The following is a 24,497-nucleotide window of genomic DNA, read 5'->3' on the forward strand; positions in this document are numbered from 1 at the left end:
CTCGCCCCTCGCCCAGCTCGCCCCGCCGCGCCCGAGCGTCACGCATGCGCACCGCAAGCCCGCGCCATGTTGGGTCCGTTTGAAAGCCAGCGCGGGCGCCGCGTGCCGCTGTGACGGCGGAGGAAGCTGCGAGCCCGCCGAGCCCGAAGCTCGGCGGGGTCCAGGTCGGGGATGCTTTGTCGCGTCTCCAGTCCGGTGGCAGGCCCGGGCATTCGGCGCGGAGTTGTGGAAGTGTGCACTTGTATTTCTTTTTGGATCTTCGCTGGTGAGTTCGGTCCGAAAAGGGGTGTGTGTTTTCCAGGGGCGTCCCATCCTCGGACAGCCCTAGGGAAAGGCTGAAACGGAAGGGTGGCGGGGAGCGAAGGGGAAGACTGTCCCGAGGGAGGAAACGTGTGTACGGTCCCTGTGGGAAAAGGACAACTGTCGGGGTTGGGCTCCCGGGCCGTGGAGGGTCGCGGAGCGGGACGGAGGGGACCTGACTTGGACCTCGGGGGACTTGAGGCGTCGATGGTAACGGGCGGGGAGGGAGCGGGCCGGCGCCTCCAAGGACTCGGTCGGCTCTCGGCGGCGCTGACTCCTGCGGCCTGATAAATGGTTTCTGAGAGGTCTGTGTCTGACTGTCGGGCCGCTAAGGTCCCCAAGGGAGGGCGTGTCCTGGATGTGGGCGGCGGGTTCGAACCCCACGCCCGGAGGGAACAGGATGCTCTGGAGCAGGGGCGCCAGCAACCTTCGTTTCCCTGGGTTAATTCTTTTTGCTGTGGACTAAACAAATGTTCGGTTTCGTAACATAAGTGACAGCTGTTCTTGCTAAGAGTTGTTCTTAAGTTCCCGCGAGCTCTTCCCATTGGTTATTTAACACTGAACGTTCTGTTTTGAATCAAAGGTAGTGGAAATTGCTTGCCGCTCGTTTTACCCTTTTATTCGGAATGATGGATTTCCTTCTGGGAATACGAACGGTTACGGAAGAAATGGTAAATATATGGGATTTGCTTCCGAATAATCCTGTGGGAGAAGGGGGAGAAGTTTGGGTAAGTTGGTAATTGTTTGCAGCAGGATGATGGGTGCATAGGGGCTTATTAAACTTTTTTCTACATTTGTATACTTTTGAAAACTTTCCATAGTACAAGCAACTGTAGATTTTCTTTTTGCCTCCTGGGAGTTAAAATAACAATTATAACCCGCTTACCGAGAACTGTATGTAATCCAACAGCTTTGCCTTTTTAGGTTTTTGTTTTTGAGGTTTTGTAAAATTAAAATCTGTAACCTGTACTGTGTTTGAGTAAGGGAGAAAACGTTTGGTCAAACTTACTTTCCAAGCGATATTTACTTGAGGCAATTTTAAACATCATTAGACAGTAAGTAGTGTAAAGAAAGGACAAAACTGATTTAGTCTAGCCCTCTTATTTATACATATTTTTTATTAAATTTATTGGGGCGATATTTGATTTAGTTTTAAAAGAATGTCATGTACTAAAGTAGTGCCTTTTCACTATCGTATTTCTTTGGTTTTCAGATATAGATCCTATTGCAATATTAAGGTAGACAGAAATTCTCTTAATTTTAATAATGGAAAACATTAAGATGAATACATTAAGCCAATTTCCTAATTATTTGTCTCCTTTAAAAGAGAGGTGGGCTGAATGGGTTTAATATAAGAATTGAAAATAATGAGGTACTACGAAAAATGAAGGTCTGAAAATGATATTAGCAATGTTATTTTAGGAAAACATCATTTTGCTAGGTCATTTTATGGTATGACTTGTAGTTTCTTTATAGATAAATACTGTTTGTTCTTTCAAGTCTTTTCCAGTGTGAAAGTGTTGGCTCAAGTTACATTTTGGCATTTACAACATTGAAAGTGGGCTTTTTTCTCCACTGCTCCTTTTTGTTTCTAATATCTCGTTTGATGCCTTAAAAAATTTATTGAGCACCTACTATCTGCAGTGCGTAGTAGTAGGCTTATGAGCTTATGAATTTAAAAATATTCCATATGAGGGAATATTAGGTATTGTGATGTCATAGAATATGTCACCATAAGTAAAGACTGTACATCAGTAGTTTTTAGGACTTAAAAAAAAATGTGAGTACTATTCCCTTGGTGATTTCCATGTATATTCTGAGATAATTTTTCTATATATAATTCCACATAGTAGATGCTCACTAAATGTTTTCTAAATCAATGATGAAGGAATTCACAAAAAACATACAAAATCTATAATGTGCATTGCCTAAAAAGGATTTATAGATAATAGATTTTAATCTTTAAAGAAAATGATAAAAAGTTTACACATTTAGTAATTTCTTTGCATATAGCTATTATTCCTTTTACTTGGAACCTTAAACTTTTGTTTTTATATTACAGTTGTTTCTAAAAGAAATGAATAGAAATAACCCATTTTGAGGAAGCCATGGCAAAATCAAATATAAAACACAGAGTTTGTTCTCGGGAATCTTCAGTATCTTCTCTGTTAGCAAGCTGCAGCCTGAGTGGTAGTAATTCCTCTAACCCTGATGGCTCTTTTCAGTATAAAGATAAACTGTACAGTTCTGCATCTCAGGCTCTACAGGCCTATATTGATGATTTTGATCTAAGCCGAATGTATCCTGGTGCGAGCACTGGAAAGATTAACATTGATAACTGTTCTGCTGATATACCGGAATTCTCCAACAATATTTGGAAACCAAACAATGGTATGCTTTTATTCTTATTATCTTTTTGTCCACAGATTTAAAGCACTTGAGAAATGTGTTATAGTCTTGGAAAACTAAATGCTTTTTTGTTGTTGTTTTGGGGTAAAAATGACTTACAATATTGCGATCTGGATATTTTTCTTAAATGATTCTGTAATTCTCTGGTTCTCAGGAATTTTCAGCTAAGATCCCCTTTTGACCTTGGAGGGGAAGCTTATTACCCTGTTTTCCTGAAAATAAGACTAGGTCTTATATTAATTTTTGCTCCAGAAGACACATTAGGGCTTATGTTCAGGGGATGTCATCCTGAAAAATCATGCTAGGGCTTATTTTCGGGGAAACATGGTAATATAATTTATAATAGCAGGTGGCTGACCCTAACCCTTAAGCCATTTTATTATAGTGTAATGGAAAGAGCACTGAACTGATGGTTCCAGCTTTCATTGACTAGCTTAATGACTTTAAATGAATCTCAGCCTTTCTGAGTTTATACTTGATCAATTCTAATTAATGGGATAAGACTGTATTAGTGGTCCTGATCTGTTTTCTATGGGACAGTAATATTCACAAGATATTAAGAGTTTTTCCTTAATAAGGCTACTATGAGGACAAGTTTGGAAAATGAATCTGTTGATAACCCAGTTACTGAGCATTTATGAATAGCAGTAGTATGGAAAAAATTTGCATTGGACTCTTAGAAGGATATGGGCACTATATTCCAGAAGAGAATTGGAACATCTGTTTTTCTCTGTGCTAATGCTATTACAGAATTAGGCAAAAAAGCACCTAATTTAATATCATATTTTTTTCCTGTGGTGGAGCCAGTCTTGAGTGACTATTACTAATGTGAGTGCATTAGTGCGTTGGGTATGTCTAGATGAAAAAACTTGAAGAATCAGTAAATTAAAGAATGTGGAAAAATTCAAGAGGTTGGAGAGAAAAGTGTAGGAATTGGTTAAAACACATTGAGATGTGAGGACAAAAAGCACACCCTATTTCATCAACCTATACCTTTTGTGCTTTTAATCAAAGCTTTAGTGAAGGTAAAGGGGAAGTGGCAAAAATGATTCTTAAATTCTTAATTCTCATTTACTATTGAATATTTTGAAATATTTTTATATGTGATATAGGAAGATAACAGAACTATGCTTTGTTTTTCAGCTGTTGAGACATTTGATCACAAAAAAGGCTCGTCCATACCTTACAGACAACCGACTATTAATGACATAGACTCCATTAGCCTAACAACTGATGATCTATTAAAACTTCCAGCAGATGGATCATTTTCTTTCACTTATGTTGGATCACGTCACCGAATTAGCAAGAAAAGCAAGAAATGCACTGGAAGACTGATTTCTTCAAACACTGGAAAGAATCAAAAGTTTCAAGAACCCTCTACTGCCATGGGCAAGGATAACTTAGTTACTCCAGTTGTATATACAAATATAAAAGGAAAGCAATGTGGTAGGCTAAAAAACCCAAAACTTGTGAGTAAGACTAATAAATGCATTTCTGAACCATCTTTATCTTTTTCCAAGAAAACGTCTTTCAAGGACAGTTCAGAACACAATCTTGAAAAGAATTACCCAAGATGGCTCACTAGCCAGAAGTCTGATCTTAATGTTTCAGGGATAACTAGTATACCTGAGTTCAAATACCCAGTCTGGCTCCACAATCAAGACTTGCTGCCTGACACAAGTAGTCAAAAGACTTATAAAATATTTAAAGAAGATCAGTGTTCCCCTAGACATAGTTATCAGGCACAAAGAACTTCTCGGCTTATGAACAAATTAGATTGTTTTGAATATTCTTTTGAACCCTCAAACATTTCACATTTTTTGAGTGATGATAAAGGATTAGTTAATGAATACAAATGTGATTCTACATGTAGCCAGTGTCAGTGTGAGAATCCACTTCTCCCAGGACAATCCAAAAAGCCATTCAGTGGTAATTGTTCTGTTTTGTTTTTAAAAACCAAAAAACTGCTGTAAATTTGATCTAATATCTAGGAGCTTTTATGTTATATTCTTGATGTAATGATCAGAGGTGATACATCTTTTTTGAACTGTTATGGTCTTCATTTATGTAGCACTTTTGTGACTAGAAATGTCTTCTCTTTATTTGTTTAAAATGTCACATTTTGACATAATTTGCTGTTATAGATATGTATATATTCCAAATTATCTGAATTCTTGTTGCCTTTGAGAGATTTTGCTGTGCTTTGCGTTTACTTTTTTCTTAAAGAATTAACGTAGTTTTTTAAAATAGGTGACAAAATTGAATTGCTTATCCTGAAGGCCAAGAGAAATCTAGAACATTGTACTGAAGAATTACCAAAGTCTTTGAAACAGGACGACAGTCCTTGTTCGTTAGATAAACTTGAAGCAGAAAGATCATGGGAAAATATTCCTGTTACTTTGTAAGTAAGTTATAATGGAAAAACTGTTTTCCAAATGAAAAATATGTGAACATCTAATTTATTTTTTAAATAACTGAATGATAATTAGTAATGGTAATAACATGGTAATTCTATAGAACATAGTGTTCAGTGTTGCCTTGCTTTATATTGCTTTTTTCATTTGTTACCACAAGAGGGTGTAATGTTTCATAATGTTAGATACATTGTGTAACTTGTGTCTTTGTTACATGTTCCTTTTGTTGTACTGTAAAATATTGATATGTGTTTCATGTGAGAAATTAGAAACAAAAGCATCTATTTTTAAATGGAGGAGTGCTATGAAGTTCTTGTTACTTTAATTTTACTTCTCCGTCTGTAATCTTTCAGTATATTAAGAATTATCCATTTCTTTTCATTTATATTTTATTTTCTCTTTATATTTTACTTTCTCTTTTAGTCATTATTTTCCTGAAATGATGGTCCATTTTTTAATGTGGTCTATTGTATATATTTTTATACTCCCTAAGATTGTTTTAATTTGTGTGCTTAACCTTAATATGACATAGTTTCTCAGAATAATCTAAAAAATTCACCGAGAAACTGAATGTGAGCATGGATTAAGGATTGGGAGTTTAGATAGGAAAGCTTTTTTTCTTAGTGCTATTATTGTATCTAGACTCCTTAGAGATGCATTCTTGGTAACCTTGTATCCTGCCTTACGTTCTGATATTTATTATCTTTAGTTTTCTAAACTTTTATTTTGTTAGAGATAGAGTTTATTAACTCATGGATTTTTCTTTTTTGATTACTCTTAATTGAATGGTTTTTTTTTTTTTTTTTAAATACGTACCTGACTATAATAATTGGTTTGCAATCCCAGTTCTGTCACTTCCTCATTAAGACCTTGTGCAAGTTATGTCTACTTTGTACAACTTCTACTTTGTACAAGTCCTTCCACTTTGGGGTTGTTGTGAGGATTCAGTTGATTAGAAAATGTAAGGTACTTAGGACAGTTTTTGACTACTGAATGATCTCTTTTGTAAATTGTAATGGTGGTGGTGATTATCCAGAATATTTTTTTTCCTTTGTTTAGCTTCATTTCTCAATTGTTGGTTCAATGATATATATTTTTTAATGGGTTAATAATTATTATAGCTCATTTAATTCTTAAATTTATCTTTCTTGTTTTTTGAATTTCTTATTTGTTGGTTTGTGTATTTGTAAAGTACCATAGCTGCAATATTTTGCTTTTAGTTGGAACCAAAATGGGTGAGCAAATAGTATCAGGCATTTTAAGAGTAAAATTTTTTAATGCATTCAATGTATTTTGTAATTAGGTAATATAACTTTTGACTAATGTAATTATTATCATCAGTGGTTTGACCCAGGACCTTGCATACAGTAGTTTTTAGAAGGTTGAATTCATATAAGAATAGGTATGTTTGTATATAAAATCAGTGATGGATTGTGAGAGAGGAATAGACCTGGCCTCAGTGTGACATTGACAAATTATTATCAATCTGTCATAAAAATAAAAATCGACCTAGAAATGCACAAGGTAGTATACTAAAAGATTGAACACAACCACAGCCAGATAATTCCTTTTTTGTTTGTTTAAGTTTCTGTAATGGAAAATTTCAAACAAATATAAAAGTAGAACAATAGTATAATGAATCCCTATGTACCCAGCACCTATCTTCAATGATCAGGTAAATTTTTTTGATGATGATGGGTGGATGTATAAACTCTTAGTAAAGAATGGTAGAAAAAACTACTGGGAGCTATAAAAAAACTCATAGTGAATTTCAAATCAAATCAATAATGAAATGCTGCTAATAAGAAAAAAATAGCATATTGATATATAAATGAGAGAGCGATAGAATGAGTTTTTTCTCTGTGACTAATAGAATTTTGGTTTGGGGAAAATTCTTACTTTTGCTGGGACTACCCTTCTACCCCATGAACATCAAGAAAGAAATTAATATTTATGGAGCACTTGTTAAACGTATCAGGTACATAGAGTTAATTTATGCAATACTTCTGTGAGATAAGTGGACTACAAATGTAGAAACTGGAGTTTGGATAATTAAGTTACGTAGGGTCATATAGTGAGTGGGATTGGGATTTGAACTCAGTTTTAATTTCAAAATTGATTTTTTCCCACTCTAATCTGTCCTCTACGTTAGTGTTAGTTCTGGAGAGGGATGTCTGTCTTATTGTTGTGATGTGGAAGAGCATATATAACTGCCATCCCAGTAGAAAATCTTATAAATTTGTGGGGGTTTTGTATATTATCATTGGGTAACTAACAGTGTTTAATTGGGAAAATGTACTGCTTATTTCAGACAACTGAGCTTTTGGAACCTAGCCTATAGTTGAAGGCTTATTTATTTAGTTGATAACTAATGTCTTTAATTTCTTTATAGTTTTTCCTTAAAGTTTTCAAGGAGAAGCAAGGAGATGGGGAGGGTTAGTTTTGGTATCAGAACTAGGGAGAAAATGAGGGACTTACCAAGCAACATCAATAGGAATCATACATATAATGGTCCTTTCTTTGTGATCATTTGTATTTAAATGATAACCATTCAGTTATATACAGTCTAATGTTTATAAATTGGGAACTTAATTGCTGTCTTGTATCTTAAATTCTGTTTAGCAAATCTCCTGTTCCTGTTAATTCTGATGACAGTCCTCAGCAAGCTTCAAGTGCAAAGTGTGCTGAAGCGTTCCCTGAAGACTTTTTAGATAATGATAATCAGGTGGGTGAAGTTAATTTTTTAAACTTATTAAAAGATTACTAATATATAGATATTAATTTCTATGTTATCTATATTCTATGAAATAAAAAATGACCCAAATCCCCTCTTCCCCAACACATCTAGGAAACCATCACTCGTAGAATTATTGATAATTTTATTTTAGTATTCTAAAGTGGAGGGGCCTGGGATATAAGCGATTGAGCTTAAATCGTCATTATAATGTTTTGTTTTGTTTTCTTTTCTGGAAAACATAAAACAGACCATTACAGAGTAAATCATATTTTCCCATAGGGCAGTTGATAATTGAGAGTTGTGTTGCTAAGATAGAATTATAAATTTAAATAATTTAAAATGGGAAAGTTAATGATATATAATTTGATTAAGAAATATAAGCCATGGTGTTAAATATTGAAATAATACTTTTGGGATCTCAACATCTGGAAGATTTGAGAGGGTGAATAGACAAAATAAAAATTAGCTAAAAAATTTAATAAAATGTCTTTTTTTCTCCATTGAAATTTACTAGAGAAAGTTGAGGCTGTCAGAATAGTTCTGACCTTAGACCTCCATATAAGATGCTATAGCAGATGCTGGGTAAGTGTAGCTTAATTATCAAATATTTATTTGACAAACATTTGAGTACCAAGCACTATTCTAGAAATTATATTCCTAGTTGTGAATAAGAGACAGGAAATCCTTGTCTCGGCTTTTCTTTTTTTTTTTTTTTTTTTCAATTTTTATTGGGTAACAGTGTATTTTTTCCAGGGCCCATCAGCTCCAAGTCGTTGTCCTTCAATCTAGTTGTGGAGGGTGCAGCTCAGCTCCAAGTCCAGTCGCCGTTTTTCAATCTAGTTGCAGGGGACGCAGCCTACCATCCCATGCGGGAATTGAGCCAGCGACGTTTTTGTTAAGAGCTCGCACTCTAACCAATGGAGCTATCCGGTTGCCCCCCCGCCCCTTTTTTTAAATTCCAGTTGGAGAGAGAAGCAAAAATAGAACATTTAGTATATAAGGGAGTACTATAAGTATTATGAAGAAAAATGGATTGGGATAGAGAAATGAGGGTAGTTTTAGATAGGGTAGTCAGGAATGGCCTGTCTAACGAGGTGATATTTGAGCAAAAACCTAAAATGAGTGAATAAGCCAAGTATCCATGGGGAAATAACTTTACGTGTAGAGGTAATAGTAAGTGCGTGTTCAAGGAATATCAGAGTCCAGTCAGTGTACCTCAGTCAAAAGGAATGAGGGAAAGAATGCTAAGAGGTAGGTGACGAGGAGCCAGATCATGTAGGGTCTTGAGAGCTATGGAATGAAGACTGTACATTTTTGAGTCATAAGTCACTGGAGGAATGAAATGATCAGATCTACATTTAAAATGTAAAATGGCAGCTGTATGGAGCATAGACTTAAGAGGAGCTGGAGAAGGAGCAGAAAAGTTGAGAGGCTTTTGCAGTCTTTCAGGGTAGGGATTGTAGAAGCGTGGAATAACGGTGCATTGGAGGTGGACGGAAATTGTTAGACTTGGGATGCGTTTTGAAGATAGACCTGCTATGATGGAGTTAGAGAGGATTCAAAGAATGAATCCAGGATGTTTGAGCCAAGCAACTAAAGGATTGGGTGGTGCCATTTACTTAAATAAGGAGCACTGGTAGGGGAACAACTTCACTGAAGTTTTTCTAGGTTTGAGATGGATGAGTGTTAAATACCGACCAACCGTCCCTTTCCCCTTGCTCATACACATCCATTTTCCCGTGATCATACACACATAACCTCATTACCAGAGTGTTTTTGTTTGTTTGTTTTTAATTTATGTATATAGAAAGTTGTGAAAAAGATACAGATAGTTCCTGTTACCGTTCTCCCAGCTTCCCTTATGTTAACATCTCACCATAATGATCACAAATGGAATTAACTTAGGCACAATACTTATTCTAATTTTACCAGTTTTTCTATCAAGGTCTTGTTTCGGGATCCAATCCGAGATTCAACGTTACAATTAGTTGTCATGTCTCCGTAACCTACTTCAGTCTGTTAAAATGCCCTGTCTTTCCTTGTCTGTCATGACCTTGACACTTTTGAAGAGTACTGGTCAGTTGGCTGTTTTGTAGATAATTCCTCAATTTGGGTTTGTCTAAAGTTTTCTCATGATTAGAATGAGGTTTATGCATTTTGGCAAGAATGCAGCAGAAATTATGCTATGCCCTTCTCAGTGCATCAGATCAGAGGGCTCATGATCTATTGATCTTAGTTTGTGCCACTGTAATAAATATGCCAGAGACCGGGTGGTGGCTTAACCAACAAACATTTCTCATGGTTCTGGAGGCTGAGAAGTCTAAGGTGAAGGGGTCTGATGAGATTCTGCTTCCTAGTTTGAAGATGGCCATCTTCTCCATGTGTTCTCACATGGCAGACAGAAGAGAGGAAGCAAGCTCTCTTGTATCTGTTCTTAAAAGGGCACAAATTCCATTCATGGTGGCTCCACCCTCATAACTTAATTACCTCGCAAACACTCCTCCTCCAAATACTATCACATTGGGATTAGGCTTGAACATATGAATTTTAGGGGGACAAGCGTTCAGTCCATAGCAACATGTTAATACAATAATATAATAATATGAGATGTGATCAAAAAATATGGTGAATGTTGCTGCTGAGTGCCATCCAATGGAAAGGCAGGGATCTTCAACATGGGAAGTGGCACATTGAATCTTAGTAACAGTGTGTGACAAATTTCAACTTGTTTGGTGCAGTCAGTCAGGTGTAAGCTATAGTTGAGAGAAGGTGTGTTTTAAAGTATACTCTAAATCATTGATCATGAACAATGTATTAACAAGAAATTTTGTTTTAAACTGCAAAAAAGTACTAAAGAAACACACGAAATGTTAAAATTAGTTTATGGTGATGCTGCAGTGACCATGAAGACGGTTTACAAGTGGTTCGAGTGATTCGTAATGGTTGTGAATTGATTGAAGACAGGAGAGATCGGGTCATCCTTCAACATTAAAAACCCAAGAGAATGTTGAAAGAGTAAGCAAAATGATTTGATCAAACAGGCGATTGACTATTAGGCACATTTCTGAGGAGCTGAACATCTCTTATGGTTCCTTTCAAAGCATTTTAACAACAGATTTGAACATGAGTGCGAAATTTGTTCCACACATTTTGACTGTGGAACAAAAGCAACATCATTCGTTAGTGTCATTGGAGTTACATGATCATGCCACTTCAGATTCCAGCTTTTTGAGACATGTCATCACAAGAGATGAAACTTGAGTCTACGAGTATGGTTATGATCCTGAAACCAAGGTTCAGCGTTCTCGATGGAAATCACCCAGTTCTTCTCATGCGGAAAAAGCTCATCAGTCAAGATCTAATATCTAGGTGATGTTAATCGTGTTTTTTGACCTTGATGGAATTGTGCAAGCTGAGTTTATACCCAGAAACACTATGGTGAACTCTGAAAATTATAAGGGCCTATTAGAGCGCTTAAGAAACGTTATGCATAGAAAATAGCCCGAGAAATGGGCAAACAGTTTCATCTTCCCTGATGACATTGTTCTGTGTCACACATCGCTGCTGGTACAGCAATTTCTGTCAAAAGCATTACGGTATGACGTCACGTTATTCACCGATTTGGCATCAGGTACTTCTGGCTCTTCCGCAAAGTCAAAATGACCATGGGAGGTAAATGTTTTGAATCGATTCAGGATATCGAGGCAGCCATGACAGCACAACTAAAGATACTCACAAAAGAGGACTTCCAGAACAGCTTCAGAAAGTGGCAATAATGATGGGATAAGTGTGTTCGAAGCAAGAGGGAATGTTTTGAGGGGGGGATTAATGGCAATGCGTCTTTTACTGTAATTTTTTAAAAGTGTAAACATTCACTGTATTTTGTGATCACACCTCTTATATAAAGTTATAATAACATGTTAAAACTTGTTCTGGTGATCTTGAACACCTGGTATCTACTGGCTTTCTCTCTAGTAAAATTACAGTTTCCCCTTGTAATAGTAAATATCTTAGGGGACCTACTTAAGACTATACAAATGGTCTCAAACGTTCATTCACTGATTTTAGTATCCATTGGTGGATCTTGTCTTCTACATTATCAATTGAAATTCTTGTGTAATGAAGAGTTCCTTCTCCCCCATTTATTTATTAAATTATATCAGGAGGGACTAATAGATAACTATTCTAGATTGTAATACAGTATTATTATTTATTTATTGATCAAATTGTTGCAGTTTAGGCCATAAGGAGTTTTTTAGGTTGGCTCCTCACTGTGTCCTTACATGGCCTTTCCTCAAGCTCTCAGGTTTCTCTTCTTGCAAGGATACTAATCCTTTGGTATCAAAGCCCCACCCTTATAACCTCGTTTAACCTTAATTACCTCCTTACAGCCCTGCCTTCAAATACAGGCACATTTGAGGTTAGGGCTTCAACATGAATTCTGGGGACACAATTCCATCCTTAGCATCATATCAAAGAATCATATATGTCCTCTGTGACTGGCTTATTTCACTTAGCATTGTGTCTTCAAGGTTCATCCATATTGTATCATGTGTCAAAATTTCCTTCCTTTCTTAGACTGAATTGTATGTATATACCGTGTTTCATTTATCCAGGCATCTGATGGACACTTGGGTTGCTTCCACCTTTTGCTGTTGTGGATAATGCTGTTATGACCTGGGTATACAAATATCTGTTTGAGTCTTTGCTTTCACTTCTTTGGGTATATAATCAGAAAGGGAATTGCGGGGTCATATGGTAATTCTATGCTTAATTTTTAAGGGATTGCCATAGTATTTTCTATAGCAGCTGCATCATTTTACATTCCCACATCATTTGTTTCTTACATCCTGTTCATATAGCTGTGGAGAGTGGCTTTAAAATCTTTAGCCGCTATGCTTAACTTTGAATCTCTTCACCAGTGAGAACCCACTTCTAATATTCTTATGCTAGTCAACAACTTCTAGATTTGAAGTTTAAATAGTACACACATTACATTGCCTGTGTGGAAATATGTTAAGTTACAGACATCTTAAGCTTAATTGTCACTTTGTGGATAGTCGTCAGAACACAGCAACTCATTTGAAAGATATAAAAATTATAGGTTGATAGACTTTTTAAAAAGAAGGTTAAAAATATCCCTTACAGATTCTCTTAAAAGAATTTGGACTAGCTTTTTTGGCTCAGTGCTATTTATTGCCTTCTTTGGATGCAGGAAAGACCAGTGATAATTGAGGTATGAGTGTTTTTTGGGGTAGCAAGTAATGTGTGGCCAGCGTTGAAGAAGTGGAAAAGCAGCATTCTCTGTGTGAAAACATTTAAAAGTGTGCAGAGAATACTGTATTTGAAATTCTAGTCCTTGCTCAGCTGATAATCAGCTTCATCTACACACTTGAAAAGAGGATGTTGGCTTATCTACTCTCTGGGAACCTTTCAGTTCTTTCTGAAAATCTATGATTTTAAACATGCTAAATGGATGCAATTGCAAATGTAAACATGTACTATTTGTTTTAAAAGAGCAAACAAAGACTAGAAAGAATATGCCAACCTGTTTATAATGATTGGCTCTAAGTAACTTCATCTTGGGACTGGGTAAGGGGAGGTGATGAGTTACATACAATTTTTATTTTTTATTTTTTATTTTTATTAAAGGAGGGCGCAGTTCACAGGGGATCGAACCGGCAACCTTGGTGTTATTAGCACCGTGCTCTAACCAACTGAGCTAAATGGCCACCTCTAATTTTGATTTTTTAAAAACACTTTATTGACATGCATTGTTTTCATTTTTGCATTAATTTTATAATGGGGGAAATAATACAAAATACAATGTTTTGCCCCCAAATTTGGGTGGTTAATCACTCATCTGTTTTAACCTTAGAACTGTACCCTTTCTGGAGGAAAACATCATGGTCCTGTTGAAGCCCTAAAACAAATGTTATTTAATCTTCAAGCAGTACAAGAAAGTTTTAATCAGAATAAAACCACAGAGCCAAAAGGAGAAATTAAGCAAGTAAGCACAAACTTGATTTATGAATTGAAATCTGTGAAGAGATAAGATTTCTTTTCCAGGTCTTTTTTAGTTAGATCTCTGTTTTTATGTTAATACACAACACATACTGTAGAGTTGTACTATTTTTTTCCGAATTGAGAAAAATTGTACTGTTTTACTCAAATTGAATAGTATTACTGTATTGAATATTACTGTATTGAATTGAATACTAGGGGTATACTGTAGTTGTATACCCCTGAATGGATTGTTTTATTTATGATTAGAAATACAACATCTTATTGAGATATGAAGATAATATTGTACAACTACAGTATGAAAGGATTGTCAGAGTTGTTTTTTTAATGCCCTACAAAATTATTCTATATAGTCTAACATATTTACAATTGGGGAGATCTGGAAATCCTTTTCAACATTAGACGTCTCCATATACCTTTGTCATCTGAAATTAAATTTTGTTACCATGTGTTTATTGACTTCTGAATACAATTAATGTAAAGTTTTATCTTAAAACCATTGTATTTTTGTATATTTCCTACGAATTTGGAAATCTTTCTGTTTTGGGCTGCTATATTGTAGGGGTTGAATTTTCTTCACAGTGGCATAGTATTTATGAATATAGAGTTTATATTCTCCCAAGTCTGATTGTAAGTTCTAATTCTGCCACTTACTTGCAAGTGCAATATTTGTATCTCTTTAAGTTTAATTTTCTCTTCTGTAAAACGAGGTTGTTGAGAAATTGAGATAAATTATGTAAAGTGCTTATATTATGGTGTTTGGCACCTGATAAAAACTTAATAAATACCTTATTGTTAAAATAATTATTTTCTAATAAAAACTTACTAAAATTAAATAACAATACTTAAATTATTTAAAAATAATACCTTAAAAACACTTAATAAATGTTTTTATTGTTATTGTTTCTTTTGTTATTGTTATTCAGTAGAGCTTTATGAAATTCAGTTTTATTACAAATGAGTAGGTCAGCTCTTGGGAACTATCATAGCCCGCTCATTTGAGTTGTATTTCTTAATTTTTCTCTTTATATTCTAATGATCATAACATTAACATACAGCATGTAATCTGTCCTTTTCCTTTTAAACCTTATTGAGTCATAACCTAGTTCAGTAAAGTCATAATTTTAAGTCAAGATTTGATTTTTTGACATACATTTAGAAGCATACTTTAGGACAATTGAAAGATGAATCTAAATGGTAGTTGTATTTTTAGAAGAAAGGGAAAATAAAAATATTACTGCTTCACTGAAAATTATTTGCTAGAATTATTTCATTGGAAATGAAGATGATATTTTTAATGTTCTTTTAAATCACATTCAATAGCATTTAAGTTTATAATTATATAATATTTTCAGTATTTTGTTGTATTTGGTATTTTTAATAATAGGTTTCAGAAGATGATTTCTCCAAATTACAATTGAAGGAAAACATGGTTCCTATTACTAGGTCACTTCAAAAGTAAGTATTCTCTACTAATTTCTGAAAATATGGATACAAATCCATTTTAGCCATCCCTTTGATTAAAATCAGAAAGTTACAGGATGGAATTAAGTAATTCTAAGGATAGAGTAGGTATATTTAAGCTTCTTGAAACATATTGTTTAGTTCTGAAGTTTTCTGTTAGACCCGTGCTCTTTCCTATTTAAAATGTTCTTAGGACCTAATGAGATAACCTTAGACATCTAAAATATAATGAACATGAATGGCCTAATGAGATTCTCTTTTCATTTCTGAACAATAGCAATAATTTGAGATAGTATTGTAGTGGATATTCTGGAAGAACAACTTGTTCATGAAATGTGTTTTCATATATTTCCTCTAGAATAAATATAATAATTATAAATATCATTTGACATATTTCCACAGAAATTTTAGTTACTATTTCTTAGTTATATTATCTGAAGTTAAAAAATGGGGAAGAATACAAGTCTTTCCTTATTGGCAGAAGGGAGGGGTATTATGGGTTTGGTGTATGAATTTGAAGTTCCCTCAGTAGATGGTGTACTAAGCTTAGGAAATGATAAGATTAAAATTTTTCACTTTTCTAACACCATTTCACTTGGCTGTAAGTGGGGCTAAACAAATCACGTCTACCTTTTTGTCCTTTCAGAATTTGCTTAGGATTCTGTTATCTAAGGAAGCAGTGGAAAAGTGAAACATTAGATGTAAACTAATGAGTAATTGTCATGGTATATACATATACATACACACGCACATACACACACACACATATATGTAGTTTTCATAGTTTAAAAAATATATATCTGTATGATTTTTCCCTCACCACTTAATTTATAGTCTGGGTAGAAATAATGGATAGTTTGCCATAGTAGTTTGATGTAGTGCCCCATACCTAGTAGGACTCAGTAAATAATGATAGTAACTAATATTTATTGAACATTTACCAAGTGTCAGTGTTCTAAGTGTTTTTTAATGTAATTCATGTGCTCTTAACCCTATGAGGTTAAGTACTACTATTATAATACAGATCAAGTAATAAAAAACAATCAAGTAATAAAGTAAATTTTGTAAGGTTACAGACTGTATTTTGCCGTGTATAATGTGCACCTTTCCCCCCAAATTTATGAGGGAAAAATAAGGATACACATTATACATGGGTAGCACTAATTCCGTATCTATATAAATGTTTTTAAGTCTTTTATTTATGCTTATGAGTTAAAAGTGTAACTCTAGAAATCAATAATGATATCTATAAGCAAAATAATACCCTGGAATACAATAATAGCTTTTGTTGAACTTACGACAAGCTTGCAATCAAAATAATCTCGGCCAACAATTCAACAAAATGAAACGAAGAGCGATGTATTGTTGTCCACAGAGTGACTCTTGACTTGATAAGAGAGGTGATGCGGACTTTATTACCGTAGGGTGAACAGCGCGACATTTCATACACTTTAGGCAGGAGCTAGCAATCTAGCTGATATTTTTACAAAAATCGTGGAAAACCTTTTGGAAAATTAAAATGAAAGATCCTTTTTTCCCTGAAAGTTTGGGCAAAAAACGTGGGTGCGCATTATACACAGGAGTGCTTTATACACAAAATACGATAGCTACGGTAGTAATAAGTAGGACTAGGATTCATACCAGACAGTCTGATTCTATAAGCTGTTTTGCTAACACTTATTAATGGTAGTGATGCATTATCCATTTATACTACCGTGTTTCCCCAAAAATAAGACCTAGTCAGACCATCAGCTCTAATGCGTCTTTTGGAGCAAAAATTTATATAAGACCCGGTCTAATATAAGATGCGGTTTTATATTATAATAAGACTGGGTCTTATGTTAATTTTTGCTCCAAAAGATGCATTAGAGCTGATGGTTCAGCTAGGTCTTATTTTCGGGCAAAATGGTAGATGCAGAGCCTCAGTTAATTAGGATAAAAATCTCATTCTGCTATAAAATTTAAAGTAGATGACCTCAAGCTTTCTATTGCTCTTAAAAGCATTGAAACTGAACTTGTATCACAGACTTAAATGTGTTCATTACAGTATATATCCTGGACGATATTTTTCTTGGTGAAAATGAACACTGGGCCTTAAGTAATTAAACGTCGAAAAAAATTGATACTGATTGTGGGTGCTTTTACCATTTGCCAGAATTTTTTAATAGTAGTTTCTTTTTTCTAGTTTAGATAATCAATTGTCTTGCCTACGTATAGAATGCCATTTTTAGACAGGAAGATTCATATTTTATTGATGGCTTTTAGCATTGATTCTGTTCGATTAGCTGAAGCAATCTTAACTTGACTTTTACTTTACATTTCATATTATGAATGAGACATTTGTACTGTCATGATGTAAGTTTAGGCATACAAAAGCATGTTAGTACATTTTTTCACTATTTTCAGTCTGTAGATTGAGATTTTGTAAAGGACAATTTAAAGTCAGTTCAGTCTCAGAATTCCTCTTTCTAGACTGCAAAATGTTCTGGGTAGGTTTATGATCACCTTTTCGTATTTTAAAATAAATAGACTCAGCTTCTTCAAAAGGTAGATTATTCCTTAAGTGCTTGCTTTAATGACCTTTCCTAGGGTGCAAGTCCTATTATGTCTCTCTCCATTTCTCAAATAACAGTTTTTGTTTTGAACAGTTTGGATTGCTAAGCAGTTTTAAAATATCTTTCGTTACCCTTGGGAAACTCCAAGCTCTTATTATGGGTTCTGTTTTCTCCCTTGGACACTCAGTTTTCTTATATTCTTCCATTAAAAATAGCTGTTCTCTATACTTCATTGGACCTGAAATATAAATGACTGATAGCAGCTTAAAATGTTATTTTTTCCAGAGGGATTTTGCTTTAGTAGGAATCAAAACTATAATTGTTCCGCATCCCTATAATACTTAGCTTTATTTTATGCATTTATATATTAAAACCTCAATAAAAAGTTATTAACTGAAATATCCATAAGAGAAATCTGTTAAGTGTATGAAAAAAAATTGTAGTTTTTGAGCAAGGGTCTTTTCTAGAATCTTTTATTGTTTCATGTAAGCCATCAGCCAAGGCTGGTTTGAAGAATGAGCAGTAGTATATTGCTCATATACAATAAAGGTAAGCAATAGTAGACGATTGCAGAATCATCCAAAAATAATTTGTATTTGGCTTTGTGATGTGTTGTATATATAATTTGGAAATGAAGGTGTAAGATTTTGTAATTCTCAATATTAAAGGCCATGATTTGAAGACGAAACTTGATAGCTAGAAAGTTGCCGTTTTTTATCAGTTCTTTTTTCCTGCTTAATTTTCTGGTCTTCATTCTATAGTAGAGAGAGAGAAAATTACCTTTCAGACTTGCAAAACAACCTAAAGCAAAGATTTTTTTTTGTTCTAATGTACTCAGACTTTGCTTCATAGAGTGGTAGGCAGTTTGTTCTGAAAAGTTTTTTCATTCTGTTCTTCCTGAGTACTAAGCTGAATATAGACCAGTAAATAGTATTTAAAGAGAGTAGTCAGTATAGTAGTACTGAAAGGAAACCAAAGGCAAAATACCAATAAGTAAATTAAGATATAGTTTAAATTGCTTTCATATGTTCAGTCTATTATTGAGTTTCTTTGGGTGGATTTGTATTTACTTTAATGCTCATCAATAAATTGTCACAATAAGAAATGAGTTTCTTTTATTTCACTTTTTCAGGTAAATGACTACCCAGTGTTGTAGCATAACTCTTAAATTGATGTTTTCCCCATTAGCCTGTTTTTTTCACTTTTGTAGAGAAGAAAATCAAGAATAATTTCCTTCTACAATTTTATCCTCCACGTCTCCCTACATATGTCTTTGAAATAGCAGTCACTTTTGATAGCCTCTTCTCTAAGTAGATTGTTTTATTTTCAGTAAGGTAGGTAAAGGTTAAATGAAAGGAACTGCCAGCTGATTGTGTAGCAAGGTAGGGGGACTGAAATTTCATTTCTATTTAGCTTTTTTTCCCTTCCCATCATTCCACACTTGACCTTTCCCCTCTTCTCTCCTTTCTCCCTGACGTTGTTTTTTAAAGGCTTACAATAAACTACATAGAACTGGAAGGGAAATTAGTTATATTGAATTATAGTTATGAAAATATTAAAATAAATTTCTGATTAGTAATATGTGGTTATTAATCCGTTTAAAATAAGACAATACATTTAAGATACAGGCAATTTTTAATTTATTTTGTAAAAACATAATTTGTATGAAGGCCTTTTTTACAGCTTGAATAAAAACATTAACCATGGTGTGGGCTTTTACTTACCTTTCATATGTTGATCAGACAATTAGAGAAAGGGAATATTGAAAAGAATTGATGTCTGAGTCACCAGTGAGACCTCACTATTTAGTGGATGAATAACTAGGCTTAAAGTTGTCTGATAGTTGGTCAGTTATGTCATAGAAACTTTTGGACTGTAGACGGAAAGACTTAGATTACGTATGTCCTAGCAGTGGGTTTAATATCTATTACAATTTTGAGCTATAGTCTAAGTATAAAAGAACTTTGAGATTCCTGCAATGACTATAATATGATATGAAAATATCTGATTTCTGTGGCATATGAGGTCATAGATTTTGGTGTGTTGCTTACATTCATAATGGAAGGAAATGCTAATTTACAGATAGCATTTACTGAAAATAAAGATGAGGATTTTTTTCCCCCTCATTCAGTTTCATAGACCCTCTAAATCCAAAGGATCTATGGTCCTTTGAGTTGTAAACATGAGATTCTAGCCACTTGCCTTTTCTTTCTCTTGAATCACAGGTAGTTAAACAACAAACCTGAAAAGAAAAAGGAAGATGAGTTTCCAAGTATATTTACAAATTATCTTTTTTCTCATAAGTATGTGTCTCTAGGAAGAAAATAGTTCTTTAGGTAAAGAGCTATTACTGAAGGATGTAGAAATGACAGGGTGTAGTTAGTTTTAGGGTGTAGTTAGTTTTACCCCTGATTATTTAGTAACTGGGTGAGTTGTCATTTAGTTAATGGAGATGAGAATCTCAAAAATTAATTGAAGTTGCCAAAAGGGTGGCAGAATCCATATTCTTACTACGTTTGAATAAAAGTGTCCAAGAAAGAGAAATGGGAAATAGATATAATGCAGTAATTAACACTGCCGTGTTTCCCTGAAAATAAGACCTAGCCAGACAGTCAGCTCTAATGCGTCTTTTGGAGAAACAATTAATATAAGACCCAGTCTTATTTTACTATAAGACCAGGTATAATATAATATAATATAATATAATATAATATAATATAATATAATATAATATAATATAATATAATATAATTAATATAATATAATATAAATGTAAGACTAGGTCTTATATTAATTTTTCCTCCAAAAGACGCGTTAGAGCTGAGTGTTCAGCTAAGTCTTATTTTTGGGGAACCACAGTACTAGTTTTCTCCACCTCTTTATCCTGAGTAAAGTGAAAGATGTATTTTATTTGATATACATTTATTGAATCTGTGTTAGAGTGCTGTAGTTACTACCTTTCAGCTTGCCTTAGAAATAAACCATTAGAGATTACTGCACACATTGTTACATTATTTCTATTTTTCTTGGTCTCTTAGTAGAGATCTGAAATACGATTGATTGAAATTTTTTGAGTGGCCCTGTAGGACCTGTAGGGTAGGGGAGAAGAAAAACTCAAACAGTCTTTTTAGAGGAAGACTAGAAAGTTAAGGGTCTCTCTCTCCCTGTTTTGTTTGAAGGATGATTGAATTTTCTCCACTGATACCTGACAAAATTTTAGATTTATTTTAGAGAAAAACCAGGTTGTTGTTATACTACATTATTCAACATAATTGTCATTTGTTTTCTCCACGCTCAGTTTCCTCAGAACTGTAACTTATCTTTCAGTGCTGTTTGTAATTTTGCTATCTTGAATGTACATGTTAAATGTGAACTATGTACTTTATTTCTTAAATGATATACACAGTATACCAAAAGAAAAGCTATCATTTCACAGATCTGTTGTGAAAATTATGTGAAAAAAATATTTTAAATGTGATACAAATGATACCTATTATTGTTCCTTATTGATCTTACTTGGCAAATTTTGAAAAAACAAAATAACTTGAATGTCAACAATATAATTTTTACAGTAAGTGTTTATAGAATTTTAGATGAATTGTTTTAACCCTCAATTATTCAAATCTCAAAGTTTTAGAAGGAAAAATTCTCCAAGTTTGATACTTAAGTTACTCTATAAATTCATTCCTCATACTAATTTTGAAAATAAACAATGTAATCACCATATTTTCTGTCTGCGTTGCCTATTCAGTACTTAATATTGGTTTATAATGTATTTTATACTTTTTAATGAAGGGCTTTGCATCATTTATCTCGCCTGAGAGACCTGGTTGATGATACCAGTGGAAAACAGTCACCGAAAATGTGAAGAGGAAAATAAAAGTCTAACCAATAAATAGTCACCACAGAACAAAAATGTGTTTTTTTTCCTATTGCTTAAACTGACAAAATAATAATTATAAGCTATACATTATTCTGATTGGTTCAAGTATTATACATTTAAAAAACAAACAAACTTGAAAATGTCTGTAGGTTTTGTGACCTAGCCTTACTTTGTGCCAACATACCTGAATGTGAACCGGAAGGACTTACACCATGTCCTACAGTCTGACTTTGGACTCAGGTCAGCAAATGTCTAATATTCAGAGATGGATGATTTCTGTTCTTGGAGCTCACATGGACTTAACCTTCAGTCCTCATCGTTTTATCACCTGGTTCTGGATCATCAAGAAACTCGCACTGGTTTCTATCCAAAAGCTCTTAAGTTGAAATAGACTTTTGATATAGTCAGCATCCACTTTTGAGGAGCGTAAAGGACTATCAAAATTGTTATGGTGTACCTTATCGATATAGAAGTATGTAAAGTTTCATAAATCAAATATTTAAGATATGTTGTGTTTGCAGATAACAATTATGGGGCCGTTCAGTGCTAAAAGAAATGTGGTTTTCTGTTGTAAAATCCAGGAGAACCTCATTTAATTAATGCTTTGATTTTGATTTTCTGTAAGATAATCTTGATAATACTTGACAGTGTACAAAACATTTGGGGGGGGATATTTGAGAATTTAGCATTTTAATATTATATTATTTCCCAGATTTTAATTTTGGGGTTAGCTCGGACTAGTAAAAACTATGAGATCAGTGACCAATTGCTTTATGAAGTTTTGTAACTAAACTTAAAGAAAGTGAATATGGGAAATCAGAAAGCAACACTATTTTGAAGCTATTTTGTTAAGAGCCGAACTAACTAAAGCAATCTGTAGTCTAAAGTATGTCTCTACTTGAAAGTGAACAGAACTCTATAATTTTGCAGTTTCTACCAAGTGAATTTCTAGTAAGCAGGAAACATGTTTACCAAAAAGCTAAAAATTAAGTTATAAAGTGTGACTAATGAAGCATGTTAAAAAGCCTGATGAAATTAAAGAATATCTATCTATATATGCAAATACTACAAATTAACACTTTACCCAAATGGCAATATCTTTGCTAAGTAGCTTTATTGTCAAATAGGAATTTCTAAGTATATTGGGCCAAAGAATTTGCTTTTTTCCCCCCTCCAATTTGAAAGCACTATATGAGAACTTTGTTGTAGAACTTGCATGTCAAAAAACGTAGAGTGAACCTGTCTTGTTTCTTGGACAGTGAGTCAAGAGTCGTCATACTGTTCTTTTTGTCCAGTTTGAGAGTCACTACAATTAAGTTTGTTTTATTTTCTCTGTGGAGGTATTTCTGCCAGTGCCACACTATTTTCTGACTGAGGTCTTCTGCTTCACAGCTAATAGTTTGTATATAATTAAACAAAGCTTTACTTTGATGATTAAAATAAGGCTAGCTGTTAAAAATGCGGATTTTAAGTGGGTGAACATTAGGTGAATATGGTTTGATCGCTCTCCAGGCTTAGTGAAATCCACTATTAGACAGATTCTAAAGAAGGCGGAGAAGATAAAGATATCAGGTAATAAACTTCTAGTTACATATTATATATTGATCAGATATAATATGTAGTGTACTTAGAAAGCATCTCCAAAGGGATTATGCTGTAATAGCTCTGAATAGCACTGATTTGTAAGAATATATCTCCATACTAAAGAAGACAAGCCTGCTCTAAAAATTTATGTTATAACTAATGTTTTAAGAAATTTGATTATATTTACCAAAGGAGTATTTTCCTGTTGTTAAATATAGACCTTTAGTCTTTTACCTAAAAAGGGAATAAACTTTTCAAATGATTAATTTTAACCTTTTTAAAAAAATACGTAGAGTCAACTAAGAAAAAAACTTAAATGATAAATATTCAAGAAATTAAAGAATTGATGTAATTAAATGTTACGTATTTCAGTATTTTTTATTTTGAGATTTTCAGGGGGAAAAAAGGAGACTACAGTATTGAGACTGCTGAATTGGGAACTTAAAGCAGATAATGAGAACAATTAGATTTTAAAAATTGCATTGTGAATATAAAATTGTATCAATCGTTTTCTTTTAGATATATTGAGAAATAGAAAAAAATATTTTAATAAGATTTAAAATTTTTAATTGGGTGTGAAAAACATTTAACAAACCTAATTCCAAAAATTATTTGATATCAAGGGATAAAAGTATGGTATATATGTGAAAATTCAAAACTCAAGTATATTTTCTTTATTATCAATAAGAACTCTTAAGTTTTTTTTCTGTGAAAATTCATTTCAGCTTCATAAAGATTTCTGACCAATTTGAGGAATTTTGTCTTCTTGGGTTTGAGTTTACGTCTCTCGTTATTTCTTGTTGAAATAAATGAATGTGGATTTTTTTGTATTTTGTATATAATGTTTATGATACTATATTGTTATACCAAAATTATGTATAGTACCAAAATGTTGCCTGAAGGTAAATCATGAAAAGATTCCTTTCCCCCACCTGTATTTTGAATACATGAAACCACACGTAGATTTGAATTTTTGTTTCATTTTTCCTGTTGTACTTTTCACTGTGTCTCAAAACCTATTTGCTGGAAGTGCTACACGAAGTGAACTTGCCAAAAGTCAAGTAGCATGAAAAGGAGACAAAAGAAGCCACAAAGCCAATAAAATTGATATTTTCTGAACAACTGAA

At 33.8% G+C, this 24,497-nt stretch overlaps 1 protein-coding gene across 4 annotated transcripts; it reads left to right on the top strand.

The window, feature by feature from the left end:
• The first annotated feature begins 68 nt into the window (after window positions 1-68).
• On the top strand, window positions 69-24,497 carry C4H18orf54 (chromosome 4 C18orf54 homolog). 4 transcript variants are annotated; one of them, XM_019721964.3, is made up of 9 exons: window positions 69-265; window positions 884-971; window positions 2,363-2,691; window positions 3,853-4,638; window positions 4,960-5,110; window positions 7,746-7,848; window positions 13,739-13,870; window positions 15,272-15,342; window positions 21,699-24,497. In XM_019721964.3, the coding sequence occupies exons 3-9, from the start codon at window positions 2,409-2,411 to the stop codon at window positions 21,769-21,771; spliced, it is 1,599 nt and encodes a 532-aa protein (XP_019577523.2). In that variant the 5' UTR covers window positions 69-265; window positions 884-971; window positions 2,363-2,408; the 3' UTR covers window positions 21,772-24,497. The 4 variants fall into 4 exon arrangements, with proteins under 4 accessions (XP_019577523.2, XP_074196056.1, XP_074196057.1 ...); XM_088798001.1 differs by lacking the exon at window positions 21,699-24,497 and adding an exon at window positions 19,036-21,692 and having other exon boundaries at window positions 76-265; XM_074339955.2 differs by lacking the exons at window positions 13,739-13,870; window positions 15,272-15,342; window positions 21,699-24,497 and adding an exon at window positions 8,614-10,751 and having other exon boundaries at window positions 74-265.

This window comes from Rhinolophus sinicus, chromosome 4, assembly GCF_057876585.1.
Source record: "Rhinolophus sinicus isolate RSI-liver-muscle chromosome 4, RSI-T2T, whole genome shotgun sequence".
Classification (NCBI taxonomy): Eukaryota; Metazoa; Chordata; class Mammalia; order Chiroptera; family Rhinolophidae; genus Rhinolophus; species Rhinolophus sinicus.

Bases quoted from the DNA above. Each gene is read 5' to 3' on its own strand.
- C4H18orf54 (XM_019721964.3), top strand. From the start codon at position 2,409: ATGGCAAAATCAAATATAAAACACAGAGTTTGTTCTCGGGAATCTTCA. The intron at 7,849-13,738 runs GTGGGTGAAGTT...TTTTAACCTTAG, and splicing joins TTTTAGATAATGATAATCAG to AACTGTACCCTTTCTGGAGG. The intron at 15,343-21,698 runs GTAAGTATTCTC...TTTTTAATGAAG, and splicing joins ATTACTAGGTCACTTCAAAA to GGCTTTGCATCATTTATCTC.